The following is a 22,735-nucleotide window of genomic DNA, read 5'->3' as shown; positions in this document are numbered from 1 at the left end:
TATTCATTATAGATCATAACTGGATCTCTACAGCTATCTGAATGTAGTCAGCATTGGATTCTCTTGGATTCTGCCCAGCCCCATTATCAGTTCTTTGACCTACATGTTCCATTAACTTACCTGCTCCTCTTCTGATCTCTGACTTTTAAGCCTTTACCAGCTGACTTACTCACACGGGAGACTGCATGTCTCGGTCACTTGGGCAGCATTATAATAGCCTGTTTCAATTCAGACTTCCAGGTACTACTTGCCGTTCTCTTACACTTCGCTCCCACTTCTCTAACCTATTTCTGTCATGCTATTCTCCATTTCTCCCACTCCATGGGCTTCTGTCCACAGATACTCCAGACAGCCCCTGATTAATCTTTCCAAAATAGCTGCATGGCTAAAGCTCTACTCATATCAGGATGGCTCCTATCTCATACAGTATCGAGAGTGCTCAGAACCATATATATTTAGGGAAATTAGTTTTAACCAGAGCATATTGGAAAAGAAACCAAAACTATACAAGGTCTTCATGATAGATATCAAACTCACCATTGATAAGCTGAAGGGAGTCGGGTTCTGGATTCAAGGAGGCATTCCCCAGCAAAAAATTCTGGTGCAGTGTCTCGGCAATATAATCTCTAAAGTTACTAATTGTATAAACAGCAGTGGGCTTATCATCCAATTCCACAAGGCCATGGTTTTCTACCTTGTTGGAGTGAAGGCTAATTAGGTCCCAGGTGGTATTGCTGATGGCCTGGCCATTGAAAGTAACAGCATAATGAACATCGATGCCACTATAAATGAAAAGAGAGAATAGATTAGGTCCAACTAAGGAAGCACAAAGGAACACTGACCCCATGAAAAACAAACATTAAACTTGGAGAGGGAGTCTCAAAAAGCATGGATTCCATTACCATTTTCTGCAGCCTCTGCAATGCTCTGCCATCCCTCATCCTTTTTAGAGGATAGAAGGTCACCTCTGAGAACAGGAATAATTCTGAGGAGGCTAGAGAAGCAACCCCCACATTCTCACCCCATCTACCCTCCTTCAAAACCAAGTCCTTCTTCACTGTCAACCTGCTTCCTTCTTCCCTATTAGCATTTCTCCTTCCAATAAAAAAAAGCCTAACTCCTCCCCACAGTGGAAAATCCTCTCATATCACTTTATTGTTGTTGGATTAATGATAAACTAAAACACAGTTATTTACGATGGAAGGAAAAATACGAAAACTTGAAAATAAAGCAAATCAGTGATTATTTTCTTTTTAAATGTCGTGCTAGAGTATTTTCTAATGACAGTTCTTTCGGGAGACATATTTTTGTTTGATAGCCCAGACAATTTACAGTTTTATAAAGTTTGAGATTAAATTGTGAAAACTTAGTATGATGTGATTTTTTTTCCTTGGTCTGGTAGGAAAGGCAATTCTAAAGTTTATGATTTTACTACCCTCCAGGGTATTAACCAATTTTGTATCTAACTTAGTAATCCTTTCCCAATAACAAATACTCTAAACATTAGCTCTTGCTTTTCTTTCTTTTGTGATGACATCCTCATTAATGGATTATGTAAAACCTTACCAAATGCAAACAAATAGCTTTGGGAATGAGGCTTTTTCCATCATCCATCTTTTCATAAGCAAATAAAGAAAAGACTTCTTGGAATAAAAGATAGAAAATAAATAAGTAGGACATGATGTGGTACTTGACATTTTGTTAAAATAGTCATTTGAAGAAATGACATCAAAATACAAAATTTTAAAGCAAATAGAAATACTCCTCTAGACTCTAACTCAGATTTCTCTTATCAACAAAAAAGCTAACATTTTGTAAGTGCTTATAATGTAACAGGAATTTTATAAACTTGGGCTCACTTAATTTTCATAATGACATGATGAAAAGGGTTTTATTATCTTCAGAATATTGTTGAGAAAACAAAACCTTATAGTACTTAAAACACTTGTTTAAATTTCATAACAGAAATGTGGTAAAGCCAGGAATACACAGGAGCTGTCTGACCCTATCACCTATATTCCAAACTACTACTATACTACAATTCTCAGTAGCTCTAATTAAACTTATTACTTAAAAAAGTCATTATGAGGACAGCTCTACACCAGTCACCACTCTGACTTCCAGCCAGTCTCTGGGCACAGGCAGTCCCCAGAGCAAGCCATGCTAAGATCCCTCCAGAGGAGAAGAGAACACCACCGGCCCAGAGATAACGGCTTCAGACAGACATGCAATAAAGCAATTTGCCACCTTCAAATTGCCACTCTCTCAGTCTCTCCTTGACTTTCTTTTTTTTTATAATTTCTGTTTTGAAATTTTAGAGTGTACAAATGTCATCATATGGATGAATTGTATAATGGTGAAGACAGGGCTTTGAGTGTGCCCGTTATCAGAATAGTGTACCTTGCACCCAGCAGGCAAGTTTTTTTTTTTTTTAATTAAATCATCACTGTGTACATTAATGCAGTCATGGGGTACAGTGTGCTGGCTTTATATACAGTTTGAAATAGTTTCACCAAACTGGTTAACATAGCCTTCATGGCATTTTCTTAGTTATTGTGTTAAGACATTTATATTCTTCATGTAGAAAGATTCACATGTACCCTTGTAAGATGCACCATAGGTGTGGTCCCGCCAATCACCCTCCCAGCACCCATCCTCCCCCCACAACAGGCACATTTTTATGCCTCACCCCTCCCACCTTCCCCCTGCTTAGTCTCCAGGATCCTTTAAACAGCTTTCTGAGCAGCTGTACCCATTGTTTAACTCTCACTTATTAGTGAGAAAATAGGGTGGGTTTTTTTCCATTCCTGGGGTACTTCAGGTAGGAAACTGTTCTCCAGGTTTATTCAAGTTGCTGTAAATGCTATTATTCCATTCCTTTTTATGGCTGAGTAGTACACACACACTGTATGCCACATTTCTCTATGCACCTTATCAACTGATAGGCACTTAAGTTGATTCCAGATATTTACAGTTTATCACAATTGTGCTGTGATAAACTTTTGGGTACAGGTGTCTTTTTGACATAATGACTTCTTCTCCTTTGGGTAGATATGTATGGTAGGATTGCTGGATCAAATAGTAGGTCTCCTTTTAGTACTTTAAGGAATCTCCATACTGTTTTCCATAGCAGTTGTTCTAATTTACATTCCCACCGGCAATGTACAAGCATTCCTTTTTCACAGCATCCATAACAAATTTACTGCTTTTTGATTTTTTTTAACCCTGACAATTAGTGATATTGAACATTTGTTCATATGTCTATTGGCCATTTGTGTATCTTCCTTGAAAACCAAGGCTGATGGCTGTCCTAACATGAGGCTCCCAGTGACCAGGAGTGACCCGGCAAGCAAGGTTGGATGCTGGGGGTGTGGGAGTACAGTTGCCCACGGGCATCCTTGGCCCTGCCCTCTACTCCCCACTGGTGTGGGAAGTTAAAATAAAACCCAAAGGGAGGGGGGCATGGTGGTAGGAACAGATGGAGTGATGGGAAGCACGTGAGCCGGAGTAAAGAGGAGAATTTGCTGAGTTTGATTACCTCCCCCACCTCCTCTGAGTATATAAATATCATATTGTTTGATTTCTGGTTATATGGATCACTGATTGAATAATAGATGACTTTATCCTCAGTCTCACAAGAGCCTTGCCCTCCTTTTCAAATGTCACCAAACAAGATAATTATAATGAAGACATAGCTAACTTAAAGCCATCCAAACTTCATGAACAAGTTTTAGATTGGGGCCTGACATGGAAGAAGATAATAAAATTTTTGAATAAAAAACTGGAGAGGCTCAGCGCCTGTGGCTCAGGTGGCTAAGGCGCCAACCACATACACCTAAGGTGGCAGGTTTAAATCCAGCCCAGGCCCGCCAAACAACAATGATGGCTGCAACCAAAAAATAGCCGGGGGTGTTGTGGCGGGTGTCTATGGTCCCAGCTACTTGGGAGGCTGAGGTAGGAGACTCGCTTGAGCCCAGGCGTTGGAGGTTATGGTGAGCTGTGATGCCACAGCACTCTACCCAAGGGGACAGCTTGAGGCTCTGTCTCAAAAAAAAAAAAAAAAAAACTGGAGAAGACTAAAATGTAATGTGTAAATGAAGAGTTAAAAGAAATATGACATGCTGGAAAACAAACAGCTAGAATGGACGGTGGCAGAGAAGCAACTGAAGCTGCTGCTGCATTTCTCCTGGTGACATGTCACTGGAAGGACAATGTGGGCACGAGGAGACAGAGGCTGTAAAACAGATGTTCAGACCACTTCCATCTCATCTGTCACTGCAGCTTGTAATGCTACTAGTCTAATTATTTCTCATTTTAATCAAGATGATCTTCCTGTTCTTGTCCAGATGACAGAAAAGGAATATGGCGATAGAGTTTGTTTTGGTAAAAATATAGCGTTTTCATTTGACATGCGCGATTTGTAGTACCACTTTGATGAACTGCCAATAAATGGCGAAACTCAAAAAATTTTAAGCCTAGATTACGAGAAGTTTCTGAATGAATGTCTCCAGGAGCACTGCACTCCAGAGCTTTAGCCTGTGGAAAAAACAAAAGGCCCCCTTCTGTGGTGTGAAGCTGAGAAATACTTATGTGCAACTATGAAGGCAACGACTGAAGCACCAAGAACTGAAGATCTTTGCTGCACTTTACCTGATATGCTTGCTTCTGTTAAAAGCAGTGATGAACTTCAGGATGAGATACAGTTGAAGTTACAAAGTTTTACACTATTGTAAACTACCTTTATGAAATAGCCTTTCTAAACATGGGTAGTGAGCAAAGAAAGTACTCTTACAACATTATGTAAAGTAGTCCGATATATTGCCAAATGGTTTTACATCAAAAATACTTTATATACCTTCCCATGGATAGTTATAGGAAGAAAGCAAGGGTAATGAGTGGAAGAAGAGTCAGAGGGCAACAGTTGGTTGTCCACATGTCCTGGTTACTGGGACAGTTCTGGTTCAATCTGTTCTTCCCTTGTAATAACTAATTAGTGCCCCTTTTACTCCCAAAATTATAGAGGTTCCAGTGGTAACCTATATGCTCACACTAGTCATAACTGTTAAACTGTACGCCGTTTTGGCTTGGTGCCCATAGCTCAGTGGTTAGGGCGCCAGCCACATACACCAAGACAGGTGGGTTCAAACCCGGCCTGGGCCAGCTAAACAATAATGACAACTACAACAAAAAAATAGCCAGGCACTGTGGTGGGCGCCTGTAGTCCCAGCTACTTGGGAGGCTGAGGCAAAAGAATCACTTAAGCCCAAAAGTTGGAGGTTGCTGTGAGCTGTGACACGACAGCACTCTACCAAGGGTGACATAGTGAAACTGTCTCAAAAAAATAAAAACCAAACTGTATGCCATTTTATATTTCTGAGAGTTTTCTAATGAAAATATAATAAACCTAAAATATTAGAAAAAAAAGAAAAATGTTGTTGATTTCTTTTGCCCACTTCTTAATGAGGTCATTTGTTTCATTTTTTTCCTGGCTGATTTAAGTTCTTTTTGAATTCTAGATATTAGTCCTTTGTCAGATATATAGTTTGTGAATATTTTCTTCCATTCTGTAACTCATCTGTTTACTCTGTTGATTATTTCCTTTGCTGTGCAAGAAAGTTTTAGTTTAATTAGGTACCATTTATTTATTTTTGTTGTCAATGTATTTGCCTTTGTGGTATTAAGCATAAATTCCTTGCCTCAATCAATGTCTAAAAGAGCTTTTCCAATGGTTTCTTCCAGAATTTTTCTGGTTGCCAGTCTTACATTTAGGTCTTTAATCCATCTTGAGTTAATGTTTGTACATGACAACAGACAGACATCCAGTTTCATTCCTTTGCATGAGGCTATCCAATTTTCCAGCATCATTTGTTGAACAGGGTATCTTTTCCCCAGTGTATGTTTCTGCCTGCTTTGTCAAAAATCAGCTAACCAGAGCTACATGGTGTTATTTCTGAGTTCTTTATTCTGTTCCATTGGTCTGTCTGTACCTTTATTGATAATATTGATATTAATAGTACTATGCTGCTTTAGCTACCATAACCTTACAGTATAATCTAAAGTCAAGTAATGTGATACGTACACATTTATTATTTTTGTTTAAGATTGTTTTGGTAATTTGGGCTCCTCTTTGGTTCCATACAAAGTTTAGGAATATTTTTTCTAGATCTGTGAAAAATGGCATGGTATTTTGATAGGAACTGTATTGAATCTGTAAATCACTTTGGGCAGTATGGACATTTTCACAATATTGATTCTTCTAATCCATGAGCCTGGGATGTCTTCCCATTTACTTGTGTCATCTATGTTTTATTTCATCAGGGTTTTATAGTACTTCATAGAGATCTCTCACCTCCTTCCTTAAGTATATTCCTGCATGTTTTATTTTCTTTGCAGCTATCGTAAATAGCATTGTGTTACTGACTTGGCACTCAGTTTGACTGTTATATAGAAATTCTACTGATTTGTGTACATGGACTTTGTAACCCTGAGATTTTGCTGGATTTATTTATCAATTCTAGGAGTCTTTTGATAGAGTTCTGAAAGTTGTCTAGATATAAGACCATCATGTCAATAAACGGGAATAATTTGACCAATTCTCTCCTGAGTTGGGTGCCCTTTATTTCTTTTTCTAGATTTCTCTGGCTGGGATTTCCAGAATTATGGTGAATAGAAGTGATGACACTGGGCAGGCATATTTGTCTTGTCTCGGTTCTTAGGGGGAATGCTTCTAACTTTTGTCCATTCAGTATGATGCTGGCTATATGTTTGTAATATATAGATTTTTCTTTATTTTGAGGTACAGTCCTTCTATATCTAGCTTGTTGAGGGTTTTTACTATGAAGGGGTGATGAATTTTATCAAATGCTTTTCTGCATTTCTTGAGGTGACCACATGGTTTTTGTTTTTACTTCTGTTTATGTGATGAATCACATTCTTGCTTTTCGTATGTTGAACCATCTTTGCATCCCTGGGATGAAACCCACTTGATCATGGGGGATTATCTTATTGATGTTTGTTGAACTCAGTTTGCTAGTATTTTGTAGGGGGTGGGGGTTGCAGCTATGATCATAAAGGATATTTGGTCTGTGTTTTCCTTTTTATTGTGTCCTTTACTAGCTTTGGTACCAAGGTGACACTGTTTTCATAGAGGTGAGGAGAGTTCCCTTGTTTTCAATGTTATAGAACAGTTTCAGTAGAATAGGTGCCAGTTTTTTGTAGGTCTATTAGAATTTGGCTGTGAACATATCTAGGGTAGGGCTTTTTTTGGTTGGGAATTTTTTTCCTACTCTTTCAATCTCACTACTTGTTATTGGTCTGTTCAGGATTTTTATTTCTTCCTAATTCAGGCATGTGAGGTTATGTGTTTCCAATAATTTATCCATTTCTCTAAGGTTTTCTAGTTTGCATGCACAGGGGTTTTCATAGTAGTCATAGATAATATGTTGTATTTCTGTGGTAATTATGGTGAATAGAAGTGATGACACTGGGCAGGCATATTTGTCTTGTCTCGGTTCTTAGGGGGAATGCTTCTAACTTTTGCCCATTCAGTATGATGCTGGCTATGTCAGTTGTTATATCTCCTTTTCCATTTCTGATTGAGCTTATTTGAGTCCTTTCTCTTCTATTTCTGGTTAATCTGGCTGGCGCTCTATTGATTTTGTTTATCCGTTCAAAGAACCAACATTTTGTTTCATTGATCCTTTGTATTATATTTTTGGTTTCCATTTGCCTATTTCTGCTCCAAGCTTTGTTCTTTCTTTCCTTCCACTAGCTTTGGGTTTGGTTTGCTTTTTTTCCAATTCCTTGGGTGTGACATTAGGTTGTTAATTGGTAATCTTTCTGTCTTTTTCAGGTAAGCCTTTAAGGCTATGAACTTTCCTTTAGCACTGCCTTTAATCTATCCCATGGATTTTGGAAGTTTATATTCCCTTTGTCATTCAATTCAAAAATTTTTATTTCCATCTTGATGTCTTCAATAACCTAAGGATCAGCAAATGCTTTCCATGCACTTGTTTTAATAGTTTTAATAGTTCCTCCTGAAACTGAATTCTAATTTTAGCCCATTATGGTCTGAAGAGATATATGGTATGATTTTAAGCTTTCTAAATTTGCTGAGGTTTGTTTTGTGTCCTAACATACGATCTATCTTGGAAAGTATCCCACATGCTGATGAGAAGAATGTATATTCTGCAGTTTAGTGGTAGAATGTTCTGTAAATGTTTGTTAGGTCCATTTGTTCTAGAGTCCAGTTAATTCTAGTGTTTCATTGTTGATCTTCTTCCTCCGTGATCTGACTAGCTGTGTCAGAGAAATGTTGAAGTTCATCACTCCTATCATGTGGTTGTTTCTTTCCTTAGATCCAGTAGAATCTGCTTCCTGAATCTGAGAGCTCCTGTGTTGGGTGCATATATATTTAAGATTACTATATCTTCTTTTTGAATTGATCCCTTTATCATAAATAATGACCATCTTTCACCTTTTTTACCATTGTTGATTTAAAGCCCAGTTTATCTGGCTCGGCGCCTGTAGTACAGTGGTTACAGCGCCAGCCACATACACCGAGGCTGGTGGGTTCCAGTCCAGCCCAGGGCCAGCTAGACAATGATGACAACTGCAACAAAAAAAATAGTCGAGAGTTGTGGCGGGTGCCTGTAGTCCCAGCTACTTGGAAGGCTGAGGCAACAGACTCACTTAAGCCCAAGAGTTTGAGGTTGCTGTGAGCTATGATGCCACAGCACTCTCCTGCGGGCAACATAGTGAGACTCTGTCTCAAAAATAAATAAATAAATAGTCTATTTTATCTAATATGAGAATAGCTACTCCTGCTAGTCCCATGTATATGAAATATTTCTTCCCACCACTGTGTTTTGAATTTCCCTAAATGAATTTTTCATTTCCAGAAATTCTGTTTTTTTTTTTAACATATCTGTCTCTTCAGTACATTTTTCATGGATCTCCTGAATTATTTTTCTGAGTTATTTGAGTTGGTTTTCCTTTTTCTTTTGGATTTCATTGAGCTTTCTTAATTTACATTTGGAATTCTTTATCTGTCATTTCAGTAGTTTCATTTTGGCTGGGATCTCTTGATAGAGAGCTGGTGTTCTCCTTTGGGAGGGGGTCCTTTCACTCTGATTTTTCATACTTCCAGAGTTCTTGTGCTGATTCCTTCTCATCTGGATGGAGCAGCTGTTGCTTCTAATTTGGGGATGGTCTTTTGTTTAGATGAGACTTTTTTCCCATAATGTGTATGCTCGTAGCATAGATTTGGTAAGGACCTTTGGCTTTACTTTGATGAGGGTCTAGGTTCTGGATGGATACCCTTGATTATGGGTATTCTTAGTGTGGTGGTTTTCTCTATTGCTATTTATTTGTAGGCTGTAGCAGGGGTATACCATGTGCATGGGCAGATTCCCTCTCTCTTGTTGACAACAGAAGCCTTTGAAATCCTTTCTCTTTCTCCAGTCCTGTGATCTTCTCAACAGTGTGAATTCTATTTGGACACCTGGTTTAACCTCTGAGACAGTAGTTGGTGCTTATGAGTAAGAATCAGTCAGGCCCTGTATGATGAGTCAGTAAATGCTATAATAGGCTATACAACTTATCTTCCCTGCTAGTAGGTGGTGCCCACAAGAAAGAGCCAGCTGCAGTGTTATTTGGGAGGGACCTGTGACTGGAGCTAGTCTATCAGGAAGATATCTGCCAACCTGATCATTTACTGCACTGGCTGCTCATCCATTCTGTCTGCATAGGAAAATTTATACAGCATTATAACAAAATGTTTCTACTGTAAAAGCTTGAAATCAGAAAAGGGAAGTTGCATGATCTTAACATCCAGTACCAGAAGTGTGGGTGGGACCTTAGAGCTCCCAGGTTACTCCTTCTTGTGCTCCACCACAGCAAAGACTGTGGAGAGAGGTGGAGGAGAAAGGCTGGGCAGGGCTCGGTCAGTTGAGCCCGGGTTCAGGCTCCATATAGGTGAGTACTATGAGAGCTATCTCTGCAAGTATCAGCATAATAAGGATGATATCATAGTGTTTTTTCCAAAAAGGAATTAAACAACTAATTCATGTTACAGCTTAGGGGAAAGCTTCTGACCAATATATTGGAGCTCCCTTATAAGATAGACCTGCAGATTGCAGACAGCAACAACAAGCCAGCATGCCTTGAAGTATTAGTTGTTAAGATCATGCAGCTTCCTTTTTCTGATTTCAAGCTTACAGAGGAAACTTTTTATTGTAATTCTGTATAAATTTCCCTATGGGACAGAATGGATCAGCAGCCAATGCAATACATTTTAAACAGACCAATGGGCATCCTAGATAATTCATTGTATCCTGTACTTTGAGGTTAAGAGACCTCTCCTTCCTGGGAGTCCTGACTGGACTGGACTTCTCCTGGCCGGAATGGTACAGATCATATACCCTGGACTGCAAGGGTTGCCATGAAGGTGACACTCCACATGTCATGCAAGCAATCAGGCCTCTTTTATGTTCCTTTCTCACTCTGAGTCACCTCAATATTGTTTTCTTCCCAGCTCTGATGATAAGCTGCCTCATCTAATAGGGTGGTTCAGGGCTCTTAAAAGTAGCAACTGAGCACTTTGACAGTTTGATGCTCTAATGTGTAAGAACATTTGCTTATCTCTGAAAATTCCTTCAATCCCTTAAGCAATTAAAATCTTTCAATTTTATACATCTGAATATGTTGACTCATAGTTGATTCCCAATGTTCTTTACAAAGGAATAAATTCAGTAAAATATGCTAAAATAACCAAGTGACGGTTCCTGAGGGAGTGAAACAGTAGGAGGGACACCTACTGGTCAGAACTTAGCACATCATGCTCCCTTCTGAGCGTTCAGTCAATCCAATCTGTGGCAGACCATGGGCCCCACACGCTGCTCTGCCTCTCACTCTTTGCACATCCATTTCTTTCTGCCTGCAATGCCCCTTCTTACCTCCCATCCCACACATCCTCTACACACATATCTACACACACATACACACAGCTTCTTCACCTCAATATTTCTTTTTGCCTCAAGTGACATTTGCCACCTCCCAGGGGAAGCTTCTAACACTGAAGATGCAACTGGTGCTCATGTTTTATCTCCCCACCAACCATACAGGCACAATTATTACTCAGCTCTGTATCCCAAGCATCTAGCACAATCTAGCACAAAGCTTGGCTCGTGGTAATTCAATAAATACGTTTTTTTAAGATATTAAGTAATGCATTTTATAAAATGTTTGGTATCCACAGATTTTTTTCTTTGTTTTTTTAAGAAAAATAAATTCAGGCTTGGAACAAGTTTCTTGTGGTTCACAAGGTTGTAATTGCCCTCAGTCTTAATCACTGCTGGGCCAGAATCAAAAGTTTTTACAAAATTCCTAGCTAAAGTCCAGCTTTACCAATCAGACAACATGGCTTGAGTATGACCCACAAACTACAGAAGCACACGTGTGTTCTGAGCCCTCAAAGCAATCACGTAGATGGACAGGGACCCCTCCGCTCCAGACCCCAGCACCAGCCAGATAGGAGGCTGGACTGCCACCACCCAGTACTTCCTGTTAACTTATAGAATCTTCTAACAGAGAAAAAGATTGTGCACTTTCACTTTGTTTGCTGCATTGTGGCAACCAAATTACTCTGACCTGGGACATTTTGAGACAACTCAAAAGAATGACTAGCCTTAACACCTTCAACAAAGTTTTATGCCACAGCTGTGCATAAACATTGTGTGTTTTTAGAAAGCTCTACATAAGTCAAAATTTTGACCGTGCACTATTTAAATATACTTAGAGAAATCTGCCACAGGCAGCCTTTCATAGAGTTGAAGAAGCCTTTGGTAAGAAAACACTGGTGCATTAAGGGCAGAGAGAAAAAGATCAAAAGGTCAAGAGCCAGATTTTTAAAAAGCAGTCACTCAAAACAGTCTAAATGGTTAGCTGGTCCCCCCGGGCTTGAAGTGTAACTATGAAAATAGTAATTCCATACACTTAATTAGGTTATTTTATGTCCCTCACTCTTCCCATGCCTGTAGTAATGGGGAATGGATGAGATGAAGGTAAGAACACCACACTCGAATCCAAGCCACACACCACCTCGAGCTGCAGCACAGGGAAGCTCACCTCCCCTGGCTTGGGAAAGTTTTGGCTGGCAGAGCCCAAGCTGCAGGGATGACCACCAGAAAGGTGCGTGAAGAGGTGCCCAAGCTCTGTCATGTCAGCATCTTCAGTGTTGGGGACATGCCAGCTTCTCTGTTCTTGATGAAATCCCAGCGTCTCACTGAATTAAAGAACCTCACGGTGCCTTCGGAACTGAGCTGTTGCGAGGTTTCTCAGGCTCTGCTAGCTGCCCATCAGGGTCAGCATGGTGATAAAGGCATTTGCTTCCAAATGGGTAGGTCCTTTCCTTGCTCAAAATATTTACAAGGTTTTTTTTCCCATTCCTTGTTTGAAGCTTCAATCAATTCGTTCCACCCAATATTACACTTGGAATCATAAACTCTGATATCACATGGCCTTCCGGATGAGACTCAATGATCATGTTTTCAAACTTCTTGGCATAGCACCACTACTGGATGCAGGACAAGCAGCACATGTGATTGAAGCTGGAGAGGATCCCAAACCTCCTCTCGGAGGCAGAGGCCTTCTCCAGGATCACTTCATGCAGATACTGCACACTTTGTCCTGACTTGCCTAGAAGGCAAAGGCCTTTTCCATTTCGAGTTCAAACATGGACATGCAGACCTTCTCATGAGCTTGCCTCTGCTCTGGGTCGAAGGGATGCAGGGCTCCCAGGTTACAGATGTCACACACTTCACCGTGCAGGTAGACACAGGAATCCCCAAACTGGCGCTCCCTGGTGGCTGCATATGGGCACAGCTGCTGCTTGCTGCTGTAGGAGCTGCTGGCTTCCAAGCCATCAAGGCCACTCCTGGTGGCATCCAGGTAGGAATGCAGCTTCATCTCAGGGCTGGGCTGGGGGTCACGGTAGCTGCCTGGATTACTCACCAGACTCGAGTGTGTCTTTTCTTCAGCCATGCCAGAGAGATTTCAGTCTCTAAGCACCAACATTCTCTTTTCACGCTTCCCAGGTTTGAGTGAATTAGTTTTCACAACAGATGCAGTGAGGCTGGAAGAAGGATGAGGGCTGTGGAAACCTGAGGAGGGCACACTGTGGGGCACGGTGCTCACGGCACCACCAGATGCAGCAGAAGCCTCGTGTGATCGTGTCTGTGCTGAGTTCAGTAGGCACAGTACCCCTTCTGATAGTATTTACAGATGGTGGATAACTCGCTGTTTGCCCAGTCATGTCAGAACAGGCACTGGCTTCCTTCCCGACATACATATGCATAAAATACCTGCAAGTGAACTGTTTGGTACTCATGGTGTTTGGGCTGGAGGGCAGTTGTCGCTCTGCCACCTCTCTTTACTGCCACTGCTGCCTCCTCAGCCTCCAATAAATATTTTTGATAATGAAAAAAATGGTCAATTTTGTTCTTTAATGCAGGCAAATAATTGAATTTGTGCCACTTACAGTATGTGATACTCATGACTTAGTCAGAAATATTTTCAGGCTCTCAATATAAAAGAGCAATTTTTCACCCTAAAGAACAAAGAATCTTCATACATCTGTATCTTCTGAGCAATTATTTTAGAGATATTATTTCATGGCCCAACTTTGTAAGGTTGTACCTGTTCTTCCCACGCTCAGCAGGATGGACCACATCCACATCTCCAGAAAGATGGGCTTCTCCTCAGGATGTGTGTACAACCTATCAAGCTTCCTTCTAGCATTCACATGACTCTAAGATAGGAACCAATGATAAGGAAAAAAGGGAGAAGGAACGTCTCTGCCTTTAGCACTTAAGTTGGGTCCTAGGCAGTGCAGAAAATCAGACACAGAGTCAAGTATTACCAGGAACCTGCCATGTGCCTTGCATGACTTTCAAATATTATAAGGAAAAGATCAAGAGAAATGTTCCTGGATCCATCTGGAATAAATTACTGGCCTTACTTTACTGGCAAAATACTTTTTGCCTCCCAATGTTTCCCTTGGACATCGAAACATCATACTTCTATTATAACCAATCTACCTAGTCTGGTGAGGATAAATTCATTCAAGAAGATAAAATGCCTCAGAGAGACGCTGCAATTTATTATCATGTTTCTGTCCTGGAAAGAGAACTCAAAGAAATGCTTGAGATACCAAAAAACCATCTATTCTCAGGGCCAAGAACATCACTGTGACCCAGAACAGACTGAGTTCTGGCAAGGAAAATGGAGTACAGAGATGTCTCAGGATGAGGGACAGAATACAAGAAAGGCAAGAGGCCAAGGAAGTACATAAAAAGCAGACTACTCACTGGTGGACAAAATAGCACTTGATTGAAGAAAGCTGTGCTGGCTTACCACTCTCAGCAACTCTGAGTTAACCAACCATCACCGTATCGTAACCTTTCATCTTCTGAACTAGACTGAAATGGGAATATCTCTGTGTGTCTGACAGCTGTTTCCAGAAACAACATCATGTGGAAGTAAAGGTCACCATTTCTTATTCTCTTAGCTCAGATGCCCTGATGGTCTGTTTGCACAATTAAAAATTTAAAATAGTGCTATCATAGCTCATTAAGATCAACCAAAATAAGGGTATTTCAGAGCAATTCAAATACTCCTTCTCTAACACTTCTTCTAGGAAGAGGTATACACTTAAAAAGCCTGGAGCTAAATGTATGAATTGTGTCTACCAACTGGAGACATTGCTGACTCACTTCAAATGGGTTCTACCAACTTAACGTAACGAACGCATCTTGAAAAATATAAAGAGCAAATAGACAATTTCATGTGTGTATAAATACTAATGGAGAAAGGGTAAGAAAAAGGGAGAGAGATGTGTTATGTTTTTTATGAATAGACTATTTCTATACCACATATTCATTCATTTATAGTTTAGAATATAAGTATGCCAAAAAATTACAGGTAAATTCCATCAATTTCTAACAACAAAGTTGCTGAACAACTTTGAAAACTGTACCTAGTTTAACAATTCCATCATGAAATCCTGATATTAAATGACACCTAGGTCCCTAAACACTTAGGAAACGTGTACCATTGTTTTGATCATAGGATTAACATCAAAATTTGATCATAGGATTAACACTCTAATCGCTTTAAGACAGCAAAGAGTTAGCAATCATATCTTTTGGTTGCATATAGACCAACACATACCAAACAACACATACACCTGTAATACATATACACAGAACAGTTTACTACAGTAAAAGCATGGAAAACAAAATTCTGATTACCAAGCTCAAAATATCTGATTCTCCTCGTTTTATAACTTTTAGCAAGTCATACTGCCTCTCCAAGGCAAAATTTTCTCACCTCCAAAAGGAAAATGAATATCAATTCTCACTTTTACTATTTCATAGGGATACTAAGAGGATAAAATGTAAGGGAAAAACTCCAGTACTTTGACATATCTCTGAAAGTTCTTTTCATTCAACTGTGTTCTTAGAGTGTAAAGCCCAAGAGATATTTATGTATGCATAGAGCTTGCCAAATTATTAGGCATTTAATAAATACCCATTAAAATAATGCAAATAAAAATTAGAAAGTCAGAAAACTCTTTTCGAATATATTACAGTGAAATTCTGTATACTAATACTGTAATTCTAAACATATCCATAGTTAGCCAATGAATTTGCTTCATAAATTCCATATTGTATTTCACCAATCTTCCAACTGAAAGTTAATTTTAAATAAATTTAAAATAAAAATATTTTAATTTGGATACCAAATTAAAAATAAATTTGGTACCCAAAGTAAAAAATAACAAGCAATCTTCACAAAGCATATTGTCTATGCTTTTATATTATTCTAAGAAATTCTAGAGAGCAGCTGTTTTTGCAAATGAGCTATTATAGAGATCAGCTTTCTTCTCTTCATTTACCACTTAAAATGACACTTGATTATACTATTTAATGATATAGTGTACTTGAAAATATTAAAGTATTGATGCAAGTTATCCCTATTTTAAATTTAGTATAACTCAGTATTTTAAAGTACTTGTCAGTCAGCAGTCTGTAACAGGGAACTGTAAAACTGTACCCTGTGAGCTAAATCCGGCCCATTATCCACAAGTGAATGGATTTTACATTTATAAATGGCTGAAAAAAAATTTTTTTAAATATTTTGTGACATAGGAAAATTATATGAAATTCAGATTCCAGTGTCCATAATAAAGTGTTACACAGCTCAGTTCATCCGCTTGTAATGTATTGCCTACTTTCACCTGATAGTGGCAGAGTTGAGTAGTTGTAAGAGAGACTGTAAAGCCAACAAATTATTTGCTACCTGATCCTTAATAGAAAAGTTTGCCAACCTCTGATCTATAAGGAGCTGGACAGTGGTATTGGAAGTGACATAAAATATGAGTGATGCTCTCTTAGACCTAGGGCTCCCATATTTTCTACACTACCTCCTAACTCAACAGACAGTATAGAAATTGACAAAAAGTACTCTACCTGTCATTTTCCTTTGGGGACCTGAAAAAAAAAAATGAAAATATTTAACAGAGTTCGAGACAGTTATATAGTCATGTTAATCATCAGAGTGCAAGTACTTTATATATTTCTTTTTATTTTCTTTGAAATGCTTCCTGAAATGAAAATCCCTGCATGTTATTAGATGTTGACAAACTCCTATAGATTAAAAGGAGTAAGGTGGAAAAAGCACTCTATTTTCAACCCAGTGGTCACTACTGTCTTTTAAACAAATCGTGTGTAGTTATCGCTTCTTAAATACACTATTTTCAATAAGTCAGCAAAGAATTTCAGTTGTTGGCATTAACAAAACTGAGAACCTTCTTTTTTGCGATAATGCGTTATATAGTATTAAAGTCATATGATACACGTTAAGGTCTTAATGGACTAGGTTACTGTCAGGATTGACTAATCCATAGGATGTTATACAACCTTTACCATTCATTTTATGTAGCAGATGCTTAAATAGAATTTTCCATGTGCCAGGAACTGTGCTAATCATTTCATAAAAATTCATTTAATCTTAATTAAGATTTATTAGTATCCCCACATCACAGGTAAATAAAGTAAGGAAACAAGAAACTAATAATTTTCCCAAAGTATTTCAAAAGCATTTTTTTCTCCTTGAGATGGCGTCTCACTATGTTGCCCTCAGTAGAGCACTGTGGCATCACAGCTCGCAGCAACCTCAAACTCTTGGGCTTAAGTGATTCTCTTGCCTCAGCCTCCAAGTAGCTGGGACTACAGGTGCCTGCCACAACACCTGGCTATTTTTTTTGTTGCAGTTGTCATTGTTTAGCAGGCCCGGGCCAAGTTCAAACCCACCTGTCTTGGTGTATGTTGCTGGCACCCTAACCACTGAGGTATGGGCACCGAGCCTCAAAAGCATTCTTTAAAAGCAGGATTAATATATACAAATGAGAAGTTAAGTCCTGGCTATACACCCAAAAGTATCCAGCCAGAGTCTAAAGGCAGAATTTGAAGCCAGACAAGTTGGCTCCAAAGGCCACACTGCCCTTCACACGCTGCCAAATGAGGGAGGTCTTCCAAGGCCTCACATTCTGAGGTTCTCAATCTGAGCTGAGTCACAGCTGGAGGCAACTTGCTGTGAAAACACAAAAACTGAACTGGAGAGAATAGCCATTGTGTACGAGTGGGTAGAGGGTGCATTTTTCATGCTCAGCCTCCCTTCCCTAAGCCTACATCACTAACTAGCTGAGCACTCTTGTACAAATTATTTAAATTCCTTCTCTTCTGATTTCCTTATTAGAGAAAAAAAATGAAAGTAATAATGACTATTTGACAGCATTGATACTGGAATTAAATGAGTATAAAGTATGTATATATAAAGCCTGGCATGGTACAAATGCTATTTAAGTGCTTCCTGTTACTTTTGGTAAACCCAGAAGTTTTGACAAAAACATGGCAAAGTTGAGATGTTACGTTAATTATGCCAGCATGCTGCAAAGTGTTGCCGCCTGTGCTCCCTGGCACTGGAGCACTGGGGTCAGCTGTCACCTAAATCACGGTATTGAATCTAGTATGAAGGGTCAGAGCAAGAGCTATAAAGTCAACGTCTTTGTTTCAAAATTCTTCACCTGTTTACAAACTCTAACTTTGGGCTAATATTTCATCCCTTTAAACCTGTTTCCCTGCCTATAAAATTAGTATCTAACCCTGAGAGAGTTGAAGTTTAAGAGAGCTCAGGAATGTGAACCGCCCAATACAAACTATTCGCTCATGGTTCACAGACATTATGCTCTAAGTCTTTTCCTTTTTTTTTTTTTTTTTTTTTGAGACAGTCTCACTTTGTTGCTCTTGGTAGAGTGTCATGGCATCACAGCTCATAGCAACCTCAAACTCCTGGGTTCAAGCAATTCTCTTGCCTCAGCTTCCCGAGTAGCTGGGACTATAGGTGCCTGCCACAACGCCTGGCTATTTGTCTTTTTTTTTTCTTTTAGAGATGGGGTGGGGGTCTCACTTTTGCTCAGGTTGGTCTCGAACCAGGAATCTCAGGTAATCCACCCACTTCAGCCTCCCAGTGTGCGAGGATTACAGGCATGGAGCCTCTGTGCCTGCCCTGCTCTAAGCAGGGATGAAATATCTTAAAAAGAAGTCTTTTTGATTTACTCAGAACTGTTATATTTGAAATGAGAACTAACGCATCCCTTCCAAAATGTCCTTACACCAAGATGTCAAAATCACAACATTGACAAGCTTTAGGGAGATGTTGATGAGGTCACATCTAATCTGACTTCAGGGTCCCATCAATGCCAAATAAGAGCTGTATAACTTGTCAACAGCAAGCTGTAGACATGAAGTCCTAAGTTCCTATCCCAGCTTAACTACAGACCTGTTATGTCTCCTTGAATACATTTGCCTTTTTCTAATTTAGTTTCCCTACCTGAAACCACAGCATCAACAATACTAATTTACTCTATGTAGCACTGAGTTATAGCATTCAAATAATTTGTTGTTAGAGTATATGTGATAAATATAAAGGACATTCCATTTGGAATAAAGTGTGTTTCTCTATCATTAAGTTTATTTACCTGAACTCAAGTACACGGATACCCTTGTAGCCTGGTAACCCAGTAAATGCATTTTCAACCTGTTAAAAATAAAAATAAAAATTATAACTATGTCAAACGTGAAAAAGTATATTAAAAATGTTTTTAAGAATAGAGTAGAAAGTGTAAATACATAAAGACAGAGGAGTCAGAAAGCAAAAGTAAAAAATATTTACAATAGTTACAGTGTTAGAAAATAGTTTTTACCACTGCACTGCCACATTCTTTTGTCTTGTAAGGTTTTACTGTGCTTTAATATTCATTTTTTTCCAAATTATAAAAAGCATACTTATTGGGAAAGCATTGTTTTTTTTTCCCCATGTGATGAAATGTGACAATAAAAGTTGGCTTCAAAAGAAACCATAATAGCATTTTTAAATATTGTTTGGATTAGAATCTGGCCACAGCACACACACTGACAAACAGCCTAGTGTTTGTTTTCTGTAGATCTGAAAGTGCCTGGTAGTGTCTGTTTCCTGCTCCCACAACACACGAGATCATGGACAGAGACACACTCAACATTAGAAAAAAATTGGCAAGCCCTGAGTAGCCTCAGGTGAGGGACTTTGATGACTGCTTAGTACAAAGGAAGATGTCACCCAGTGGCGGGGTAAGTGGCTGGGTAACTCAACTGGTCAAAAGATCAATTTATGAGCATCACATTTGCAGGAGCCAGTTTTATTACTGGGTCTTTAAAATCCAGCCATGAAACTCTCTATCTGAGCTTAGTGACTGGAGGGGGAAAAAAGAATTGCTAGACTGGACTAAATGTGCAAAAATAATCAGTTTGTGCACAAATACATATTTTAACAAAATTGAGTATTTAATTCATTACATTCCAGAAGGTGAGAACCTCACCAGATGGGTCACCATGGGGCCAACATTAAAACAAAGGAAATAAGTTAATGCCCTTGTTGACAACCCTGGGCATCTGCTTTTAACCAAATCCTCATATAATCAGGAGAATGGGATATTTTTTTTTTTTTTTGAGACAGAGCCTCAAGCTGTCACTCTGGGTAGAGTGCGGTGGCATCACAGCTCACAGCAACCTCCAACTCCTGGGCTCAAGCAAGTCTCCTGCCTCAGCCTCCCAAGTAGCTGGGACCACAGGTGACCACCACAATGCCTGGCTATTATTTTTGATTGCAGCCGTCATTGTTGTTTGGCGGGCCCAGGCTGGATTTGAACCCACCACCGTAGGTGTATGTGGCTGATGCCTTAGCCACTTGAGCCACAGTGCCAAGCCGGGATTTTTTTTTTAATCTTGGTTCACTGAAGTTCTTCATGCCTTAAGAATAGGGATCCAAACCATGAAACTTTTTGGCTATAGTAATTTGCCTTCTTTTACTCTCTGAAAGGAAAGAAAGAAGTATTATAATTCTTGTAGGAAGGTGGGAGGAGTAGAATCAGAAGACTGAGAGTTAGTCTCAGCTCTTTTTTGTTGGCACAGTAACCATGCATAAGTCTTCTTTTATGGAACTAACACTTCCCTGCCCCCACCACATCTATTTTTATAAGATTAAAATGAATGTACCTAAAAGTACTCTATTAACTGAAAAATGTTCTACGACTATGTATTATTACTGACCCCATCTCAGCCTGGGTTTTGCCATTTCTTGAGTCTAATGTGCAGGTATTGTATTCTAATCCATCATATCCAGTTAACAAGTGCCCAGTTGTAAGCAGTTATTCTACTTTATTAACATCAATATTAATAATAGGCACAATTTATTGAGTGACTACTATGTGTCTAGTGCTTTGCATTATTATTTCAAGTCCTTGCAACAATCCCAAGATATATATCATCACAATTTTATGGATGAGAAGACTGAGACCATAAGATATCCACTATCTTGGCCAGAATCACACTGAAGCCATATACTTCCCACTGAATTACACTGCCTCTTCCTCTTTCACCTGCCTCAAGATAAATACGCTTTAGAATTGGGACTGGAACTGGGAAAACTATGAAGTTCACCATAACTCCCCTCCCTGAATTAAAACGAATGGGTCTGTAATATATAAAGGAAGGGGCACTTTAAAAGGCAAGAGAAAACTTGATTTTCCCTCTGCTTGTCATGGGCCAGAGTGAACATGAAAAAGTTATTTGGCCTCCAAGGCCTTGTCTGTAACATGGAGATGCTTATCCACATAAGTGCTGTGCACAGACAGACTGACAGCAGCTATAGAGCATAAAGCACCATGTGAAGACACTGTGTTGACACTGTCACAGCCTTTAGGGACCAACACCCCCAAGCCTATCGCACTGACCTTTCCCTCTCTGATAGAAATCTGTGTCATCCCAAGCTATTCATCACTCCTCTTCCTCTTGACATTCTCTTCACAAAGAAAAGGAGCAATAGCTCCTGAACCTCACCCTCTCCAAGCAAGCATTCTTTCTTCCTGTACGCCTGTACGCCTTCCAGTAATACCTACAGAAGCTGAGGGAACAATCTGACTGTGCCCTGAAGGTTGAGAGCTGGAGGACCCGTCAGTTTGTAGTAAACACAGTGCCAGAGATAAGCCTCCCTCCCCCCTTCCACATAAAGGGGCTGTCAGTAGACACTTCATTCCCAGTAAGGGGGTAGAGCAATAAGCCAGAGAAGGAGGTATTTCATTGTAGGACTAGACCCTTCATCACCCTCAAATCATCTCAAGCCAATAGCTACCTACTTCATAAAGTCCCTGCTGCCAAAGTTTTCCAGAGTATTTATAAGACTTTCTCCAAATCTGCAGTCATTCCATGCAATTGTTTACCAAAGCACTCAGGCATCTTAGAGGTTTCTTAATCAAAGTGCAGCAAAAACCAGACAGTCGATCCAAGACGCTATCTGATGCCAGGTGGCCACCGGCCTGGCTGACATTTCTTCCACATACCATACAGCCTTGCAACTTGAACTTGGCCACATAGCTAGGAAAATGAATTGTCTGGCCTACACTCCCCATGTCTGATGGCTGCAATGATGCTGTCTGCCTGACACATGCACATTTTTATTTCCCATCTGGACATACTGTCTGGGGAAGGAAATTAATCCAAGGTAATGGAATTGACAAACTTGGCCAAACAGACCCACATTAAGAGAGAATGGAAAATAAATAAACAGGAAGGAATGATGTGTCTTCAGAGGGGGGCAGATGGGCATTCAATGCCTCATTACACATGAGCACAAGAGCAAAGTGCAGGTTTTGCTGCACTTTGTATCAGAAGTTCACTACGTCGCCCTCAGTAGAGTGCTGTGGAAGCATAGCTCACAGTAAACTCAAACTCCTGGGCTCAAGTGATCCCCTTGTCTCAATCTCCTGAGTGGCTGGGACTACTGGTGCCCACCACAATGCTGGCTAGTTCATTTAGAGACAGAGTCTCGCTCTTGCTCAGGCTGGTCTTGAACTCTTGACCTCCAGCAATCCACCCATCTTGGCCTCCCAGAGTCCTAGGATTACAGGTGTAATTACAGGTGTAAAAAGCCCAGCTCCCAAAATCTATCTTTTAAAAAAGCACCTCCAACTAAGGAATAGATCAAAAGAAAATTTATTTTTCACTGGGTCCTTTTGTGCTTCAAAACTTTGTACCAGGTATTACCTATGTTTTAACTATTCAAAATTTTTCAGTTTAAAAAA

The 22,735-nt window shown here is 39.6% G+C and overlaps 1 protein-coding gene and 1 pseudogene across 1 annotated transcript in view; both read right to left on the bottom strand.

Moving 5' to 3' along the window:
- The window catches only part of IMPG2 (interphotoreceptor matrix proteoglycan 2), an 87,814-nt gene that overhangs the window by 30,792 nt on the left and 34,287 nt on the right, over positions 1 to 22,735 (bottom strand). Inside the window, exons 8-10 of the mRNA XM_023508059.1 lie at positions 19,100 to 19,158; positions 16,530 to 16,550; positions 538 to 782 (exon numbers count right to left, since the gene is read on the bottom strand). Coding sequence (XP_023363827.1) covers positions 538 to 782; positions 16,530 to 16,550; positions 19,100 to 19,158 — 325 coding nt within the window. The remainder of the gene's footprint in view (positions 1 to 537; positions 783 to 16,529; positions 16,551 to 19,099; positions 19,159 to 22,735) is intronic.
- Positions 12,004 to 13,387, bottom strand: LOC105888199 (annotated as a pseudogene).

Source organism: Otolemur garnettii, unplaced genomic scaffold, assembly GCF_000181295.1.
Source record: "Otolemur garnettii isolate 467f Iridium unplaced genomic scaffold, OtoGar3 scaffold00220, whole genome shotgun sequence".
Classification (NCBI taxonomy): domain Eukaryota; kingdom Metazoa; phylum Chordata; class Mammalia; order Primates; family Galagidae; genus Otolemur; species Otolemur garnettii.
The sequence above is the reverse complement of the archived record's forward strand: the minus strand, read 5'-3'. Positions and strand labels throughout refer to the sequence as shown.